Source organism: Dromiciops gliroides, chromosome 6, assembly GCF_019393635.1.
Source record: "Dromiciops gliroides isolate mDroGli1 chromosome 6, mDroGli1.pri, whole genome shotgun sequence".
Classification (NCBI taxonomy): domain Eukaryota; kingdom Metazoa; phylum Chordata; class Mammalia; order Microbiotheria; family Microbiotheriidae; genus Dromiciops; species Dromiciops gliroides.
In genome coordinates, this window is record NC_057866.1 from 107989508 (window position 1) to 108010080 (window position 20573).

The 20573-nt window shown below is 40.6% G+C and overlaps 1 protein-coding gene across 1 annotated transcript in view; it reads left to right on the forward strand.

The window, feature by feature from the left end:
• SOX6 (SRY-box transcription factor 6) overlaps positions 1 to 20573 on the forward strand; it is a 375577-nt gene that overhangs the window by 225254 nt on the left and 129750 nt on the right. The window contains 2 exon segments of the mRNA XM_043971912.1: positions 8909 to 9029; positions 20212 to 20291. Of these exon segments, the coding sequence (XP_043827847.1) occupies positions 8909 to 9029; positions 20212 to 20291 (201 nt within the window).

Consider the following 20573-nt stretch of genomic DNA (forward strand, 5'->3'; position numbering starts at 1 on the left):
CGCATTAATGGACAGTTGTGCTTTGGGGCATCCATTATATAGCTTTCACCGGCTACTGATTAAGCCTGCCTGACACAGAACCGTGGTTGGCATTTTAGTCTCCATGCTGTTCTGGGCAGCCGGCTAGGGGTTGTATCCACTGGCCATCAGAAGATTACAATTTGCTTTCGTATTTTTAGAATAGTAATAACAACAATAACGACAGCTGACATTTGTATAGTGATTTAAGATAGATGAGGTCATTGACACACATTGTCTCATCAGATCTGCACAATAATCTTTAAAACGAGGTACTCTTATGATACCCATTTTACAGATGAGGAAACTGAGTCCCAGAGAGGTTAAGTGACTTGCCTAGGGTCACACAGCTAGTAAGTGTCAGAGACTGGAAAGGTATGATGGAAAGAATGCTGGATTTGGTGTCAAAAGACCCAGATTAAAATCCTACCTCTGATTTTTGCTAACTGTGTGACTCGGAGCAAAGATGAACTTCTTGGAGCCTCATCTATAAAGTGAAGGGGTTGGACTTAAATGGCTTCTAAATTTTCCTTTTGCTCCTAATCAATGATCTTATGATCCTGTGAACCCAGCTTTTCTTGACTCCCAAGACCTAGAATTGCAGGACCAGAATTGTTTTCACTTATAGGGGTTATTAAAGAGCCCTCAAAACTGGACCAGAAAAATCTAGGTACAAGGATAAAGATTTTCAAGAACTTTTCCTAGCATGCTGTGGGAAGATCTGCTGCTTCAATGGAATCTGGAATCTGATTTTTTTTCTTTCTTCAGTAAAATATTAATTTTCCATCTTTGGGGGATTGCTGCTTCCCATGTATCTGACTCCCTTGACAGGTCTGCAAATGTAAAGCTGGGGTGATTTGAGGAAGAGAGAATCCTGGAAGGAAGATGAAAGGAAGGATTAGAAAAAGCAGCCAGAAGAAGGCTAGGCATGGGGCTTCGGGCTTTCTTCCTTGTTGTGGGAGGATTTTTTTCTGCATTACTGCCCTAAGGATCACAGCTGAGGCAATCTGGCTGTTGCCTTCAGCTGCAAACTGGAATCCTTGCCTTGTACAGGTAGGAGGAGGTGTTTTATATTCATATTAAACTCTTGTGACCCAGATGCATGTAGAAGAACCTTCGAGCCCTGCTTCCCTACCCTAACCCTACCAAATTATCTCACTGTTCCCATTCCCCCAGATTTGTCCTCCATGACCCCAATTTCAATCCAAGCCCTCCTAAGAAAGCAAAATAGAGATGATGTTCACAGAGGGAACTTTTTTGTTATTTTAACTGAGAATCTCCTACTTGGCCAGGTGGGCAGGCTTCCTAAACAGTCATGCAGTTGGAAATGTTTTCTGGTCTGCAATACTCTGCTACATTCTAAGCCGTTATCATTCCTTTGAAAGCTTGCCAAAATGAGGCATGCTTAGAATCACGGAATCTCAGCATTAGAAGGGATTGCAGAAGTTATTTAGTCTAACCCACTACCATGTGCAGGAATCCCTTCTATACCATTTTCAAGCAGAGGTGGTCATGCATTCTTACTCGAACACATCCTGTGATGGGGCATGAGGCAGCAGTTTATCCCATTGTTGGACAGCTGTGATGATGACAAAGCTTTTCTCATTGACCGGACTCCTCATAAGTTCTGTCTGTTAGTCCTAGTTCTTTCCTTTCACACATCAACCCTTCATGTATAATCAATAAATCAATCAAGAAGCATTTATTAAAGGCCTACTTTGTTCCAGGCACAAAGACAGGAATGGGAAAAAAAAGTCCCTGCTTCAAGGAACTTATATTTTACTGGGAGAAACAACACATATAGTAACTGACATTTATACGGTGTTTTAATCAATGCAAAGCACTTCACATATGTTACTTATCTGATCCTCACATTAACATGCAGCTAATAAGTATCTGAGGCAAGATTTGAACCCAGGTCTTTATACATCCAAGTCCAACACGCTGACATCGAAAGAACTTATTATGTTTCTTACTGGACTTAGTTCTTCCCTCTGGGGCCTTTTCTGCATGGTGGACTTTGGGATCCTTGGAGATGTGGTCATCTTCCTCACTACCCCACAACCACCCAAATCAAACCTTCACACTAAACATCTCCAGATTCCTTTAACAGCTCTGCCTCTACCATACTCTCCAATATGCTCAACATCCTCTCAATATGATCCAACTTGTTCTTTCGTTTCCACCTTTACTTTGGAAAACCTTCATTGTTCATATTTCTGAAATGCACTAGTATATTTTTGTAGTAGCAGAAGCTAGCATGATATGGCACCTTAACATGTACAAAAGAACTTTATATGTGTTCTCTCATTTCATCCTCCTGAAGTAGGCATTTTATTATTATTATTATTTCTTCCCATTTTACAATGAAGAAGCTAAGGCTGGGGAGCTTAAATGATTTGGCCAAGGTCACATAGCTACTAAGTATCTAAAGGCCAGTTATGAACTTAGGTCCTCCCCAACACTTCATCCACTCTGAGCCATCCTAAGCCCCATGAAGGTAGATCATGTGCAAAATTCCCGCGAAGTGTCCATTGTTGTTCTTTCCAAGAAATTGCACTCTACTTATCAAATGCCAGGGTGGGGCTGGGGGGAGCCTGGGGACACAGGCCCTTGCGTCCACCCATAGCTCAAGACACCTCCACCATCACACCTTAAGACACTATTTGCATTTGCATTTGGGTGTCCCTGTTTTCTTTTCTGGAGACCTTCTCAGTTCAGTGATCACTTTTAGCCTGGGGTTATGTTGTGCTTCCTTAGCATTCTGACATGAACTCCAAAAGAAGAGTTTCACTCTTCTGTTCCTTAGCTCAGACTGGACTGGCAGAGAGCATTCTTGTTTGTCCTTGGCAAAGGGCATTTTTAAAGCTTTGCATCTGTATCTTATTTAAAATAACTTAGGAGCACATTTTGCATTTGGAGTATTGAATGACCCCGGCTAGTGTGTATATTACAAAAACCAAACTAGAAAAAAATTACTGGAGGGAAGAACAGTGATGAGGCTGGGTAGTGGGCTAGGAAGCTCTGGGGAGCAGGAGTCTCAATGCTCTTCTCAGTTTTCCCCAGTCCCTGGCTCACTGTAGGCCATTAGGCAAATCACTTGTCCTCTGAGCTTCTTTCTTCATATGCTTAGAAAAGAATAGAATAGAAAAGAAAAGAAAAAGAGGTCAGAGGTGATTTCTGAGGCCCCTTCTGGCTCTAACATTCTGTGTATGAATACTGGCTTAAGACCATATCTTGGTAATTAATAGAAGAAATTTACAAAGAGCTCTATTAAAGCAAATAATATTCATTCATATTATTTCAATCATGAAACTCCACATTTTAGTACTTCTGTGTGGGTATTTTCACCATGCCTTTCCTACCTTTCCATCCAGTGTGATTTTTGGCCATATCACTGGATGATCAAGGATCAAGGATCTCCTTACACACAGGTTGCCATTCTCTATATCTTTGACTGTTCCTAGGATATTTTACTGCATCCCTCTGTTATCCTTGATTCTTTCTACATGACTGACCCACCTCTTTTCCTTCCCGCACCACTCTCTGGTCATGATTTATAATCAACAAGCTAATTGAAATAAACTGCCCACCTTTTCTCTATTGTTGCATATTGCAAGAAAATAGGGTATTGTGGGGGAAAAAGCAGTAGACTAGGAAGTGGTTTGACTTGACACAAAGCTTCATATGCATGAAACATTTAATACATTTTTGGTCAACAGAATTGAAATAAATTTAAATTTACCTGTATGGTAGAGGATTGATTGATTATTCTGTGATTAATGATCCATCTTTATTCTCTTTCTTACTGTATACATTGGGCTGGTAAAACTTTTGGTTTCTGATATAGGATCACAGATATGGAGCTCCAAGGGACCTTGGTGGCCATCTTGTGTAACATCTTCCTCATTAAGATTTTGTGGTGGAAAATGGTTTCATCTGGCTCCTTCAGATGATATGTTGATATGCTGATACTTGTTATTCTTGGACTTTTGTGCTTGCCAGAGAGCTAGGTATCTCAATAAACACCTCCCTTGATGAAATAATGTTTAGGCCTTAAAATTTTAACATTTGCAAAGTCAATGAAAATTCTCTCCTATTGGTAACCTATGAACTTTGGCAACCTTCTTGATGCTGAGTCATAGTTTTAGCTAAGAACTGGAAGAATATGGTATTTCTGGTTTCAAGCCTCTTTTTTGCTAAAGTAAGTTCTGAAATCTACTTGGGTATTCATCCCTAAAATAGTTATATGTCAGAAAGATAGTTTTGTGTATCACTACTAAATGTGATGGTGACAAAGTCCCTAATGATATCATGGCTACTCTATATTCATATACGTATGCTGTCTGAATCACCAAAATCTGAGTTGGGAGGATCTATGAAATCATCCAATCTCTCAGGCAGTGTTGGAATTATTTCCATAGCATCTTAGTTGGGTGGACATCTGCCTTCTGTTTTCATGGTTCTAGGGTGGAGAAGTTTCTTTCTAACCACACAAGAAAATCCAAGTTTTGGACAAGTCTTTCATTGAACAAAAGAAGGAAAATCACTTGTTCAAATCTAAGGTCTGACAGCTTGTTTCTGTCCCTCATTGCTTCAAGTTCTGCATTTTAGAGATACTTAAAATAAGCCTAGACTCATCACCTATTAGAATTGGAAAGGATATTTGTTGTTGAGTCATTTTGGTCATGTCTGACTTTCCATAACCCCATTTGGGGTTTTTATGGCAAAGATACTAGACTGGTTTGCCATTTCCTTCTTCAGTTCATTTTGCAGAGGGGGAACTGAGGCAAACAGAGTTAAGTGACTGGCCCAGGTTAACATACCTAGTAAGTGTCTGAGGCCGGATTTGATCTAAGGCCTGGTGCTCTATCTATTACACCACCTGGCTGCCTGGAAGGGACCTTAGCAGTCACCTAATCCAGGCCTATGATTTTAGAGATGAGAACACTGACCTCAAAGGGGAAAGTGACTTGTTCAGGTCCAGAGAGCTGGAATTTGAACTCAGGATTTTGTGATTCAAAGGCCAGTGTTCTTCCCTTTTCCACTTAACAATCTTTCAAATATTAGAACACAGTGATCATACCCCATTCCCTCCCTACCTGCTCCAAGTCTTCTAACTATCCTTGTGCCTTTCACCAATTCTCATATAGCATGCTTTCCAAACTCCTTCCCCAGGTCTCACATTCTTGTTTCAGCAAAGCTCCTGGGCATAGCAGAAAGAGTGTGAGAGGTAACTGGGTTCAGATCCTGGCTCTATCTCTTAATGCCTTTTTGGTCTTGGGCAAAGTCTTTGATTTTTCTGGGCCTCAGTTTCTTCATCTGTAAAATCAGGGGTTTGTGCTAGATAACTTCCAAGCTTCTTTCCAATTTTTAATCGATGATGCTATGAATGCTGGTCTTTTTACAGTAGCACAGAAACCTTAGACCTTGGCTGACCGCCTTTGGCCATACAGCATTGACAATGTGGAAAGGATTTTTATAGCTCCCCTCCTTTCAGGATTTCATCCTCTCCAGAAGAAAACACAGTATTTCCCCTGATCCACCTTTTTGCCAAGCAACATTAAAAAGTACCTGTACCCTTTGCTTTATAGAATCATAGACTTTTAGCCCTGGAGAGGAACCTTAAAGGTCATTAGATTTTCTCCTTCTCCCCCTTATTTTAGATGAGAAAATTGAGGGAAGCCCAAGTTCACACAGCTAATAGGTAGTGATGCTGGGACCTGAACCCAGGTCTCCATCCCTCTCCTAGAGTTTTTCCTGGGTGACCAGCAGCATCCCTCGCATTGTTTCACAGAGTTAAAGTCCAGGAATGAGCACTTGGGGGATCAGCTCCAATTTAACCAAGTTAAGCCTGTACTACTAACAGCCCAAAGGCAGGGCTTACTTACCTCAGCTAAAATGAAAGAAATAGCTGCCCAAAGCTAGTTTCTTCCACGCCCCACTGGCAAAGTAGTAATTGCACAAAGACCTTTTTATTAGAAGTTGATTTTCCTGAGAAATGAATTCAGAAAAATACTGTAAAGTGTTTATTTTTCCCTTGACCTTTATTAACCTACATCTTTGGGCCGTCCCCAGAGAAAAGTTGTTGGTAAATTAAGCCTTATGGACGCACGCAGCATTTCTGTACTGCATCAGTGATTGTGGAAGGAGTGAGGATATGACAAGGAAATTTGGCACTATTTAAACAATGTCATAGGTCAACATATGGGATTTGACCAAAAAAAGAAAGGTTTAGGAATTAAAAGGGGGAGAAGGTTGAAGTACTTTTGATGTTGAGTTTGACTTTTTAATGGGATATGGGATGACTTGTGGTCAAGAGACCTGAGTATGAGTCCCAGCTCTGTCCCTTCTTGGGGCACCTGGGTGACCTTCAGCGGGTCACTTAACCTCTAAGGGCCTCAGTTTCTTCATCTGTAAAATTAAGGAGTCAAACTAGAACCTCCCTTCCAATTGTGACATTTGGTACCTCTGTAAATGGTTCCCTTTCACAGCAGGGAAGAAGTCTGCAAACCCTGTTTGATTTGACTTGGTAATTCCATTAATACTTCCTAGTTTTGATAGGTGTTCCTTTAAATGTTTACTTTTCTTTAATCAAAGCAGATTAAAAACTGACTGTGTGATATTATAGTGTTGAAGGCTAGAATAGAAACTGCCCCATAATGTTACCCAGCATCCGGGAAAAAAATGTTTGCCAAAGGATTCTACTGTGAGAGACAGACAGACAGAGACACAGAAATAGAGATAGAGAGAGAAATAGAGAGAGTCAGAGACAGAGAGAGACCCAGAGAGAGAGACAGACAGACAGACATACACACAGATAGAGACAGATAGAGACAGAGAGAGATGGAGGGAGGGAGGGAGGGAGGGAGGGAGGGAGAGAGAGAGAGAGAGAGAGAGAGAGAGAGAGAGAGAGAGAGAGAGAGAGAGATACAGAGACAGAGAGACAGAGAGAGACCTAGAAAGACCAAGAGGGACAGAGAGAGAGTTGAGAAAAAGCAGAGATATTGTAGGAGGCAGGGTTTCATCTACCCCAGCCCTAATTTTTTATATGTAGCATACAAATGCTGATAGAAGGTGAAGAATTTTCTCCTTTTGCATTTTTGTGCTCTTTGATACATTTATTAAGGTCAAATGAAATTTGATAAAGTAGGATTTATTCAGAAATGCTCTCTGAATACAACTCCATAATTACTGAGCTACACGATCGTACACAGGGCTGTAAAACTGTTTAGACAGACAAGCAATTTATATGTTACACGGAGGTGTGTATAGCAAAGAATATTAGTCTAATTGGGAGCCAAAATGTGGTGGTCTTAAATCTGAAGCATGGTAGGGAGGCGGGGAGAAGGGGGCAGGGATTTCTAAGAAGGCTGCTAAACATACTGCTTTGAGGCTGTAGAGTGAGCTACCGGAGGTGGAGAGATACTTCCTTTTGAGTATATAACAGCTGAATAATATTTCCCAACCCAAGACCACTAACCCCTCCTTTCAAGACAGAAAGACACCTAAGCATGCTTGCTTGCTTCCTCCCTCCCTTCCTTCCTTCCTATCCAGCATTTATTTATCTTGTTTTTATTTATCTTTTATCTATGTCTACTTATGTGGCATTTATTTGTCTATCTTGTTTATCTTTTATCCATCTTGTATTAATCTTTTACCTCTTTATCATGTATTTATCTTTTATCTATATCTATCTAGTATTTATTTGTCTGTCTTGTATTTGTCTTTTATCTATCATGTGTTTCTCTCTCTCTCTCTCTCTCTCTCTCTTTCTCTTTGTATCCCCATCATTTAGCACAATGTCTGGAACATAGCAGGCACATTGTTGGCTTGATTTGAAATAGCAGCTTAGGCCTCTGCTAAGTAGCGTAGTGGATAAAGCACTGGCCCTGGATTCAGGAGGACCTGAGTTCAAATTTGACCTCAGACACTTGACACTTGCTAGTTGTGTGACCCTGGGCAAGTCACTTAACCCTCCTTGCTCCACAAATAAATAAATAAAATAACCAGCTTGGTCTTTTCCTTTCTTTCCTGCAAAAAAACCGGTAAAATCTCAACAAATTTCAGTCCAACAGTTGATTAACAATTGTGTACAACGTACTCTCATGGGCTCAGGGATGAGGGGGGAGAATGCAAGGTTTAGATGGCATATGGCTCTTGACTTCATGAAATTTAGAATCTAGGCAGGGAGGAGAAGTGGTCAGAACCTGTGCATTAGGAAAATGACTTACATAGCCCTGTGAGTGACAGACTGGAGGTAGGAAGAGGTAGGGAAGCTAGTAAGGTGGCTATTACAAGATTCCTGGCCACAATTAATATAAGCTTAAGACAGGCTGTTAACCTTGGGCCTCTTAAACTAATAAGGAAAAGATAAGTGTCTAAAGATAATTAACTCCCTAAAATGGAAGGAAAGGAGTAAGAATCCCTTCTCTTGTTGAGTTCTCTGTTTTCTCATGTGTATAATGAGGGCATTGGGCTAGAACAGGGGCTCTTAACCTTTTTTTGTGTGTATCTCATAGATCCCATTAGCAGTCTAGAATCCTCCACATTTTTAAATGCATAAAATAAAATATATAGAATTACAAAGAAAAATAATTTTAATGAAATACTTATCCAGATTTTAAAAAGAAGTTTATGGATTCAAGATTAGGAAAACCGGCAATGGATGATCTCTAGCACCCCTGCCTATTCTGTCAGCCTTGCATTTCCTGGTTTGGTGGGTTGGATGCAATGTTATGTCTTTGGCCTGGATTTGGGAGCAGATTGAGCAGGGGCAGGGGAAGAAGTGGCTGTGGAAGCACATGGATCTCTATAAGCAATGGAAAATAAATACCTGTCAAGACACATTTGCACTATGTCTGATCATAGGCTCTCTTCTGTTTAGCAGGTTCAGGGTCACATGCCTCCGCTCATGATCCCAATTTTTCCACACGACCAGCGGACACTGGCGGCAGCTGCTGCTGCCCAACAGGGATTCCTCTTCCCCTCTGGAATACCGTACAAACCAGGTAAGCAGAGAGGGACCTGCTGTAGCTACTTTAGAAATGCTGTTAGGAGAACCCAGTTTTTTTGCTTGGGAAGCTCAGAACACATTGAAGCAGTTGTTCACAAAAGGAGATGGGTGGAAATAAGATACTCAGAAGTTTAGCTGCAAGTTATTCTGGGACTATTAGGAAATGCTAGGCTAATTAGGCACAGAAAACCATTTATGTTTTGCTCAAGAAATAAAGCTTTGCTTCCTAGTAGTCCTACTTTTAGTACTTTTAGCATTGCCCCCTAGTTATGTCTTTGTGATTCCCATTTGTAACAGGTCGGTATGACATTTGGAGGTAGAACACTTGATGTTTTCAGCTATGCCTATTCCCTCTATAACCAGTAGTTGCCTAGAATGTTATACCTACCCCTTCTCCTTCTGAGAGCTTTAACTTCCTTAAAGGAGAGGGGTCACATGCAGTAGAAGATGTTATCCCTCCCTGATTGTCATCTTCCTTTTGTTGAAAAAATCAAAACATCATGCAATTTACTTGGCTTGCCACTAATAGGTAACATTTAGACTTCTTTCTAATAGTAAAGCATCCAGGAGCTCCTCCTCATTCATTGCCAAGTCTTGAAACAGGTCACATAACCTTGCAGTGAAATATGTTTTGAGATGATTTAGCAAATGTTATGATTTCTTTCTTTATTCCTCTGAGTTTACTGGACTCCTGGGGAATTCAATTAGGGCCATAATGGTTTGAAGCTACTTTCAGAGCCTCCTTGTAAACAGGACTTTAAATGTTTAAAGATCTGTTGCCAAAGGAATCCACCGTAAGAAGATAGTTAAGTAAATAAAAGTCAACCTTATTTTCATTTGTGCATTCTTTGTAAGTGACCTCAGCCCAGAAGCAGCGACCTTGTTCTGCTCATTAATAATTTTTTGTGTCAAGTTCTTTTTCATATATTAACCACCAAATCTGAGTGCAGCAGTTTCTTTGGACATAAATCATGGGGTTTACAAAGTGAGCAAAGACACCAGGTTTTATCTTTTTTTTCTTTTTTCCCCTATTTTAAATGTAAAGACCATATGAAACACATTGCTTTGCCCTTCCTTTATTCAGGCAAGATTTCAAAATGGCTTTTTAAAACATCAACCAAATGAACCCAGGGAATTTTGTCTCTTTAACTGTTGATGGGGGTTGGTTGGTTCATTGTCTTTGATTACTATTCTATATTTAGTAGAGAAGTCTTGCCTTGAAGGAAATTCAGAGAATGTTTGATAAGACCCAAATGATTATAGAGATGGAAAAATAAAGGAACTTGTAGTCTTAGAGGATTGAAAATAATCTTCCTAAGTTCGTTCTTAGGCTTCCGGCTTGAATGAATTTTAGGCTGGGGATGAGTCAGAGTCCTATGGCCTGATGGCTCCTGAGGAATTGAAGGAAGTAAAATGGGTGTCCCTTGACTTTATTCCCTATGGAATGAGTGCCAATCATAAGGATGACAGATATATATATATATATATATATATATATATATTTCTTTTCTTCTGGTGAGGATAATTCTGTGAAAATATGGTCTGAATTCTATTTTGACTGGTGGAAGTGATGCTTTAAAGTAAAGACTGAACCAGTCATTAATCATGGCCTTGCCTATGGGTAAGATGTCCTGACTTGATGTGGGGTTGAGTTGCCACCCTCATACCTGTCGGAGGACTACTAACACTTAAATTGGGAAGGGCTTATTGCCAAAAAGGTAGTCATCAAAAGATTGGGGTTTTGGGTTTTATGTTTTTGTAAAAATGAGAACAACTCACAAAAAAATTACCTGCTAACAGGATTGAAATTCCTGCTTACAGAAGGGTTTCAATCTGCATCAAGAAGTAGCATTCTTACCACTCATTACAGATCCTTGAATTATCAAGATACACTTGATAAAGAAATCAGCACTCTGGAGACTTTTTCATGATGCATTGTAATTCTGACTTGTAGGGAAACCTTACAAATTATCCTATGTAAAATTCAGGCAAAATGTGAAAAGAACAGCAATATCTTGATGTGTAGGTGATGCAAGGCAATGGAAATAGTACAGTAGAAAAACCACTGGACTTGATTAATATCAAAAGTCCTGGATTTAGGTTCTAGCTCTACCATCTATCTACCTTAGAAAAGTCAATGATCCTCTTAACCAAACTAAACTACAGTTTCCTTATCTGTGAAGTCGGAATGAAGCCACTATTATCACCTCTGAATAGGAAAAGAAAACACCCATGACACTGTTTTATTGAAAGTAGGTTTTAAACCTTCAAGAACTATTGAAATGTAAGCCTTGGTTTTGAGTGCCTTATTTAGGAAGGTTATTGAAAAAATAGAAGCATGTGCATGGAGGGAGACCTAGAAATCATGGCCAAAGGAGGATCAGTTCAAAGAACCAGGAACATGTAGCCGAGAGAAGAGAAGGAGGCAGGCTGGAGGGAGGGACTGATAGTAGTCTTCAAATATTTGGTAGGATCATATATGGAGGCGGATTCGAATTGCACTTCATGACTCTGTGGGCAGGACTAGAGCAGTGTGCTCAAGTTATAGAGAGAAAGATTTCAGACTGCATAAACATGGACTCTCTCAATAGGGACGGAGTTCCTCATCACTAGAAGTCTTGAAGTGGATAAGTACTTGTTAGGAATGCCTTTTCATGTATGAAATGCATGAGATGACCTCTGAGGACCATTGTAACTCTAGGATTCTATGACTATGACCATCCGTAATCAAAGATTCACACATTTGGCTCTGCTCACTAAGGCAAGAACATTAACTCAGACGTGTTATCAAGATTTTCATCCTCAAGAAATGAGACCACAAATGTTAAACCAGAAAATAAAATGAGCAGGACAACAAATTCAAACATTTGCTCACCATTTTTGTGGGCCATACAGAAATAAATAATGTGCATTCCTTATCCTTGAGGGTCCCATAGTCTTCCAGGGGAGATAAGGCAAAGGACTTCTCAGCTAGAGTATAAAATACAAGATAGGGAGGGTCATAGCTAAAGTGGTATGGGAGATCTTAGGAAAGAAGGATAATTTTGAATTTGTGGGGTTAGGGAGCAATTCCTTGAAGAGCTGTACCTGAATCTTAAAAGATGGAGGATTTATAAAGGTGGTAAATGGCATGGAGTGGTGAGTCAATGGTAGAGAGAAGGAATTATTTCTTAGAAAGGTGGGCTGGAAAAAGATACTACTATTAGGAAGGAGTCAAAAGAGACCCCCCCCCACACACACACCATTGCAAGTCATTTGAAATGCATGTGAGGTAGTGATTAAATTTTCAAGAAACTCAGTATTTCAGAGACCACAAAAAAGAGACATTTATATAAATTCCCCCTTACACACCCTGTCTAGTAAAAGTGTCATCCAGAGCCTCATTGGCCTTTGTTCATTGAGAAATAAATGGTTGTCCCTTGGAGAAGGCCTCATTTTGTGCTCCTTCCTGCTTATCTAATGTAAGGGATTGGGGATCATGTTTTGGCCATAGCTGTAGAGATGATTATCTTTTTTCCAGTGAGAAAGGGCTAGATCAGAGTAATATGTGGCTTTGAGCATTTGTTCTTTCTAAAAGGGAAGGAAAGGGCTCCATGGGAACTTCCTTCCAAACAGTCTGGTTCTCCCTAGATACTCATACACCAATGCAATATAATGCAATACAACTAGATACAATGCAATGCAGTACAATATAATCCAACACAGTACAATATAAGGGACATTTATAAAGCACCTACTGTGTGCAGAACACTGCTAAGTACATGGACTGTTTCCTCTTGTTCCCTCATAGTTTAGTGTAAGGGAAAAAATATCAAAACAGCTATCTCTAATGCACAAGGCTAAATGTTCAGAGTGCAAGAAACCAGTCTAAATGTGCTAGACTGATGGTAATTTGGCCTTTGTGTAAGGCCATTTTGGAAATCTTCAGATAATTGACATCTTTGGCCTTCGCTGTAATCCTTTGTAAGATTTCACTTCTTCAGTCAGGCAGCAAGTAGAGGTGCCTATTTAAATAGAATGAAGGTATGTGGCACACTAACAGAGCATAGGACATTACCCACAAGCCATTACCTAGGATCATATGATATTAGATTGAAGGATAAAAAGGGCAACCCATTACAGTCTTTTTTTTTTTAATTTTTTTTTTTTTAGTGAGGCAATTGGGGTTAAGTGACTTGCCCAGGGCCACACAGCTAGTAAATGTTAAGTGTCTGAGGCCGGATTTGAACTCAGGTCCTCCTGACTCCAGGGCCAGTGCTCTATCCACTGCGCCACCTAGCTGCCCCAACCCATTACAGTCTTGGAGAATTAATCCTAAATTTGCCTTAGGTTCTTGGTTCTACCTTCCGAAGCCAATCACAATAGGGTTAATCTCTCTCTCTCTCTCTCTCTCTCTCTCTCTCTCTCTCTCTCTCTCTCTCTCTCTCTCTCTCTCTCTCTCTCTCTCAATTGAGCCTTTCAAATTCTTCGTGTATTCAATAGTTCTCATGTCCCCTTGATGCCTAAACATTCCTGTTTCCTTCAACACATTGTTATATATCTTGTTCTTGAGTCTTTATATGATCCTGGTGTCCTCCTCAGGACACTCTGCAGCAATTTACTTCCTAAAAATATCCCCAAAAGAAACACAATAGTCCAGAAGTGGTTATGCCAGGCAGAGATTAATACCAAGATTAAGAACACCTTTACTAGTCATTCTGGCCTGAGGAGAAGCAGAATGGGTCTTAGGTGCTTGGAGGTTGTTTGGTTGCTTTTGGGGGTTGTTTGTTTTGAGGAGAATGACAAATGCTATTTCTGCTACTCACTGGCCCATGCTGCTGGGTACCTTTTCTCAAGGCAAGATCCAAACTGACAATGCCATGCCCACAGAGTGCAGAGGGAGCAGCAATTTGCTTGTTAACTTGAAAATGTGCAGCCATCGATTTCCATGTGTGTGACATGGTGTGTCCAAGTTTGTCAGTGTCAAACAAATAGAATCTTGATCATGATGAAGACATTACATTTAAAGAAGAGGGACATTATTCTATCATGGTACATAGTCTTTCTCTAAGGTGGCCAGGGTCCTTTACAGATATTTCAAGTTTAATGTGAAGTCAGTCTTCCTAATGATTGGAGTTGCTCAGATGTGGAACGTTTTGTTTTCAGGAGGTAGTAGGTTTTCCATTACTGGAGGGCTTCAGTCAGAGACTAGATGGCTACTTATTGAAAATGCGGTAGAATCAATTACTGCTCAGGTCATGTTTGAACTGGAATGCCGCTGAGGTGCTACCTAACTCTCAGATTCTGCAAGTCTATAGTCTAGTCCCCAGTGTCTCAATTCAATACTCAATGCAGGAACTAGGAGTATCTTCTCTATTTTTCCACTTTTTCAAGTGAACAGCTAGCAACACTCTCTGAAGGGTAAAGTTGGAAGGAACTTTGAAAATCACCTAGTTCAATCTTTTCATTTGTCAAACAAAGGAAATTGAAACACAGAGAATAGAAGGGGGTCTGTGTTAAGGTCAAACAGCAAGTCAGTCATGAGTCAAGAATCGATTTGTGGAATTCCAGAGCTGAAGGCATCTCAGAGGCTCTTTAGTTCAATGCATACATGAACAAGAATTCCTCCCTCCTTTCTTCCTCCCCCCACCAAGATATCCCTAACAAGTAATCATCCAGTCTTATCTTGAATACCTCAAGTGAGAAAGAACTACCATCTCAGAGGCAGATCTTTTTCAGCCATTCATGCAGAGTTAGAACTCTTTGCCTCTCCTTGCCTTGAATTTTTGAACTCAGGTGTAGAATTTTTATTTATTTTTTATTTTTTTCTGTTTCATTTCCCTTTATTGGCTTCAAAGTACCATCTCTGCAAATCTTGTAGTGCTATATAAATGGCTGCTTGCTATGCTTATTTACAGAATAGGGCTCTTTCCATTGCTAAAGCACACAGTGTCGAGGACATGAGTATAGATCATGTAGGAAATCACACATTAGTCAAGAGCTGCAGTAGAAGTGTCTCCACTAGTCTGCTTGCCCAGTTCCACATTTTCTCTGCTCCCTGCCCCCTCCCTTCTCTAAATGTTTCCAATCAGGCAGAGCCCTATGGTGGTCATCTCAAGGGACCAGAGGAGAGAAAGAACCAGCCAAATCCCTTGTATTTGGGGTGGGGAGGCAGATAAATCTTTTGTGAAACTGAAGAGAATGGGTTAAAATTTGTCACTGGGGACTCTTGGCTTTGTTCCAATAGTCAAACGTATTTGACATTGAGCAGAAAGAGAGAAGAGTATTTTTACAAGAGGTAGGTAGCTCTGTTGAATATAAGGCACTCTAGCCTCTCAATACAGTTCCCTTCTTGAATATGGGGTCTGCTGAGCCCAACTTCATTGCCATTTCTATGAAAAATTAGGAACTCCTTTGCTTTTCATCCAGGGTGTGCTGCTCTCTCTGAAATGCCCCCATTCTGATGGAATCACCTGAAAGTTTTAAAATTGGGTGCAGCTTTCCACACGTTTTAAATACCATTATTTTTATATATATATATAGCTTTCCAGTAGCCTCCAGATATCAGCAGACAATGGCCAGAGCTGGGAGGCTCAAGAGGTCAGGTTACAGAGTGGGCATTATGGTACTCCCTGGATGTCAGAGGCATTCTACTTCCACTTCAGGTAGCAAAGGCCAGATTACACCGGAACCTCCAGCTAACCTGTTTCAACATGCTTCATGTCTTTTGTACATATTTAAAAAGAATGGGTCCTCACGCAAGCATTTCAAATCCAGAAACAAATTTGAAAAAAATTGCTACAACATGTTGACTGATTTCTTGCCAAGTCAGCTAGTGAGAGCTTTCTTGATCGACTCTTGCACTGAGAAAATTAGAGGGGAAAGCATGTACCTTCTGTAATTAACAATTTAAACCTCCTTATACCCTCAGTGCTCACTTTTCTTTAAAACAAGCATTCTCTCCCCCACTCCACCCCCTCTCTCTGTGTCTCTCCAGCTCTTCCTTTTCTTTCTCCTTCCCTGTTTCCTTTCCCCTTTTTTCTCTTTTCCTTTCCTTTCCCCTATCTGTAATTCCTCTTTCCACTTCTGCCCACCTTTGTATCTCTCCTCAAGCCCTCTCTTCCCCCTTCTCCTGCCCCCCTCCACCTTCTCTCCCTGCCCCCTTCCTCTTCTTTCCCTGCCCCATCCATACCTACCCTCTTCCTCTCTCTTAGCTGTCCTATGTTAACAGTGTACTCTGTTAACTCAGGTGTATTAACTTTTCTTTTTTTGTATTGATACAATAGCATGGCCCTGGGAAATGACCTTCTACAGATTACATTCAGATGCATAGATTCAATCCAGAAGAAAGGTTAAAAGACATTTTAAAAAATGATGCTTGTCAATAGTAGAATGAAAGCTATTTGTAGCCAGCAGGTGAGCTGGAGAATACTGCAGGGTGTGGCAGAGATACTAATAAATTAACTGCCAAGCCCCAAACACTCACTCACTCTCTCTCTCTCTCTCTCTCTCTCTCTCTCTCTCTCTCTCTCTCTCTCTCTCTCTCTCTCACACACACACACACACACACACACACACACACACGGGGAGGGGGGGTGGAAACCCCACAAAACCCCACCATGCAGTTATTTCCAAAGAAGCATGACAGTTATGAGAAAGGAGTGCCGTGGGGAATTCTTTTAAAGTTTGATTTTTTAAAAAATATGTTTGACATGGAAAATGTTTTAGTACAAATACGGCAACTGGTATTAAACTTACCAAAGGGGGGGGGGGGAAGGGAGGAATTGCAGTGCAGTGTGGAGCAAGGATGAATAATGCATGATATTTAAAGAAAGCACAGCCCGAATGTTCCAGGAGCCGTCCATGCTGATAGTTTGAATGGCGATTTTTTTTTCCTATTTAAAGCATCATTAATTCAGCATCTTTGTGATGTTTTTTAACCTGGTAAAATATTGACCAAAGAAACATGATTTAACTTAGATTAGTGTATTCTTTCTTCAAATAATTTAGCTTAAATATTAAGGAGATCAGTGGAATTATTTAAGCATCAAGCAACAATCATTTACTATAAAAATAATTTGATCTTGTTATCTGTTTAAAGAAAAAAAAATAGCATACCACCCCCACATAACAGTGCGAACTAAAATCAACCTCATGGAAGGGGGAAAAGCAAGATCCGATATTTTGAACATTGCTCCATAGGAGACCGGCACAATATAGTGTTAGTGAGTGCATTGTCGCTTAACTCCATATGCAATCAGAAGCCAATTGTTACTGGACTGTGTACAAGCACACACTGTGCTCAATGGTCTGATGAGGTATTATGGATATGATGCAAAGAGACCGTGTGGATTAGAAGCTCACAATTTGTTAAAAAGTGAAAGCGACTTAACATTTCCATCGGGTCAACTGAGTAGCTCTTCATGTAGCAAGCAGAGTGAACTAGTTCTTAGGATTCAGGGAATCCAGGGAGGCTTCAGGTACAGAAATTTAAATGGAGATTTTTGACCTTTGAAGGGCTCTCGATCCATTCCTTGGGATCCCTCCATATTCCATCTTCATTATTGCATTCTGCATTCAATGTGAAAAAGTTCATGCAAAACAGCTTGATTATTATAAATGTCAAAAATGTGCAGAGGAACAGCCTATTAAAATGTAGCCTGGAGACAGTACATAACACTGACTTTAAATAAGGAGCTGGAGCCAAAGTGATACTCCATTAAATCACTGTTATTGGGTAATTTCTCCATCAGTGTATTAATTTTTGTTTACAGGTCCCCCTGCCCCCAGTAAAGTCCTTCCTAGCATTTCTCATGTCTTGAGGCCACCAAATGTGGCTGGTCGCCCTGGGAGGCAGAAGTCCCTGAAGTCCCCCCCTTTTGAAGATTGTTCATAGAGCTGGATGACTAATTGACTGAGATTTAGCATGAATATTTGCCCATGCCCTACAATTACTCATAGCCTCATGACAGGATCAAAGACTTAAGAGCTGAAAGGGGACTTACAAGTCACCAAGTCCAACCCTTTCATTTTACAGATGAGGAAACTGAGGCCTAGAGAGGTTAAGTGCTTTGTCTGAGATCCCACAGTAAATCTCAGAGAAAGGATCTGAGCCAGGGTACTCCGATTCTAGGCTTAGCATGCATTCTGGTACATATAACCTCTGCCAGGTTTTCTCATTTCTGGGCAAAGCGTAGTCTGATTTTTATCAAATTATTGCCAGATTATATTAGCAAGGTGTTAAGGTGGGCATGATTTTGTGCCAGGGACAGCTAATACCAAATATCTGGGCAGGGTTACTTTGCCACGGGAGTGGCTGATCTCTAAGGCATCGTGGCATTTGGGGTTCTTATGATTTGCCTGTTCGCAAAGTGCCCAATCATTGTTTTTCTTTTAATGATAAAAGTAGTTAGCATTGGGAGCACTGTGATTGTAGGTTTGGGAAGTAGGACTTGGGACTTTGGGGAAGAGGTGTTTCTGATCTCCAGATCCCCCCAACTAGTGCAGTTTTCCTAATATGCTTTTATATTTGCTTTGTATTTATTTTCTATGGGCTAATTATTGGCCTATGAGAGATAGCTTGGAATAGAGGATGGGGTCGGGAAATGTTGCATTAAAGTCTTTCCTTTGACATATACTGACTCCGTGACCTTGGGACAAATCACAGTTTCCTTGGGCCTCTGGACCAATTTTCTAAGACTCCAAGTTGTACAGCAGCTGCCATTGTGAATTGGTGGAGGGAGTTTCTTACAAGGAAACCACTGCCTCCAGTGATGAAATTACAGATCCATCTTATCCCCTTATCTGTACATGTTATTTTCCTTCTCATAGAACATATGCTTCTTGAGGAAAGGAACTATGGATGTGTGTGTGTGGTTGTTATTGTTGTTTTGTCCTTGTCTACCCAAATCCAAAATACAAAGTCAGGCATAGAGGAGATGATAGAGCAGAGAAAAGGTGCCCGTGATTTCATAGGGCTAGTTAGTGTGCTTCATGATGACCAGGTTCCTACCAATGTACATTGGAAACTTCTCTGCAAGCATGAGCTTTGGGGAGTTGTCTGGAGGACCACAAGATCAGAGGGACTTTTCTAAGGTCATGTGGTCAATACGTGTCAAATGCAGGACTGAACCCACTAGGCACTTTCTATCTCCATGGTCAACTCTGTCCATTTCATCACACTGATATATATTTATTGAATGAATGAGCACATCTACTAAGGTGTACAGCAGCGAGATTTTACCAATAAAATTAATTTCTTTTGAGGGATCTAGTTGGTTTTCTTTTTAAGTATGATACTTGTCTCAAATCTTTTATTACAATTGTCTGACGTTGGGGAAGCCACTTTCCCTTGTCAGTTCTCAGTTTCCTTATCTGTAAAATGAGGGAGCTAGATGAGATGGTCCCTTGGGTTTTATTCCAGCACCAACATTCTATGAATCTCTTTCATCTTCATGGTCCTTTACCTCCCAGGGGAAGGTCTGAAAAAGAAAACATCTCCCAGAAAACAGGTGGCTGAGATTGAGCCATGTGGCCCCAGCTATTGGATAAGGATGACTTCTCTGTCTCTGCCTCTTTGTCTCTCTATCTTCCCTCCTCTTTCTGTCTCTGTTTCTCTGTGCTGCTCCCTTTTCTTCTTTCTGTGTCTCTTTCTCTCCCTATCTCTCTCTGTGTCTGTCTCTTTCTGTCTGTGTCTCTGCCTCTGTCTGCTTTCCTGTTTCCAACTCAGGGACCTTTGGGAAGCTCCCCCATTTCATTTTCTTTCTTGGGCGCTAATGCTGTGTTTTGCCTCCCAAACCAGGATGTTTCCCTAAGCCAATTGCAGCTCTAATAGAAAAAAGCCTGTACATATCCTTGGTGCACTGCGTGTTGAGTTGGCTTCAAGATATTTTTGTACTCCTCAAAAATGATGTATTACATGATTTGTAATGGAGAGAACATGCTTGAATTGCACATTTAATTTTTTTTCTCTTTCCCATCACATTTATGCGTTGCCAGTTTGCCTACTAGCAATCTCGATCAGGGAAAGTTCCAAGGTAACACTACAAGTCTGTGCCCAACTCAGCCTTTTGTTTCTGCAGATGTTTGGGCTTAGAGCGGTGCTGTAGAGCCCAAGCAACGTGAAGACCCTGTTTGTACTTGTCTGCTGCGATTCTCTGCTCATTGTCTAAACCTGTATGCATTGTTCTCTCCGACAGGTGATAACTACCCCGTACAGTTCATTCCATCAACAATGGCAGCTGCTGCTGCTTCTGGACTGAGCCCTTTACAGCTCCAGGTATGTGCCAAAACAAAAAAAAAAAGTGGGACACCAGCCAACACTTTAGTGGAAAACTGCTAACCAGCTGTATGCTAAATAATGGCCTGAATGTTAAATAATTTTTTAAGCATAGCCCAGAAGGATTAACACCTTATGTACTTACCATACTGCAAATAGGAATGTCAGCTGCCAACTTCAGTATTTTAAAAGGGGGAAAATGACACGATGACTTAGTCTCATGTATTAAAGAGCAAGGGAGTCAATAGTTGTTAGTGAATGTATGCCCAGTTGTCTTTAGTT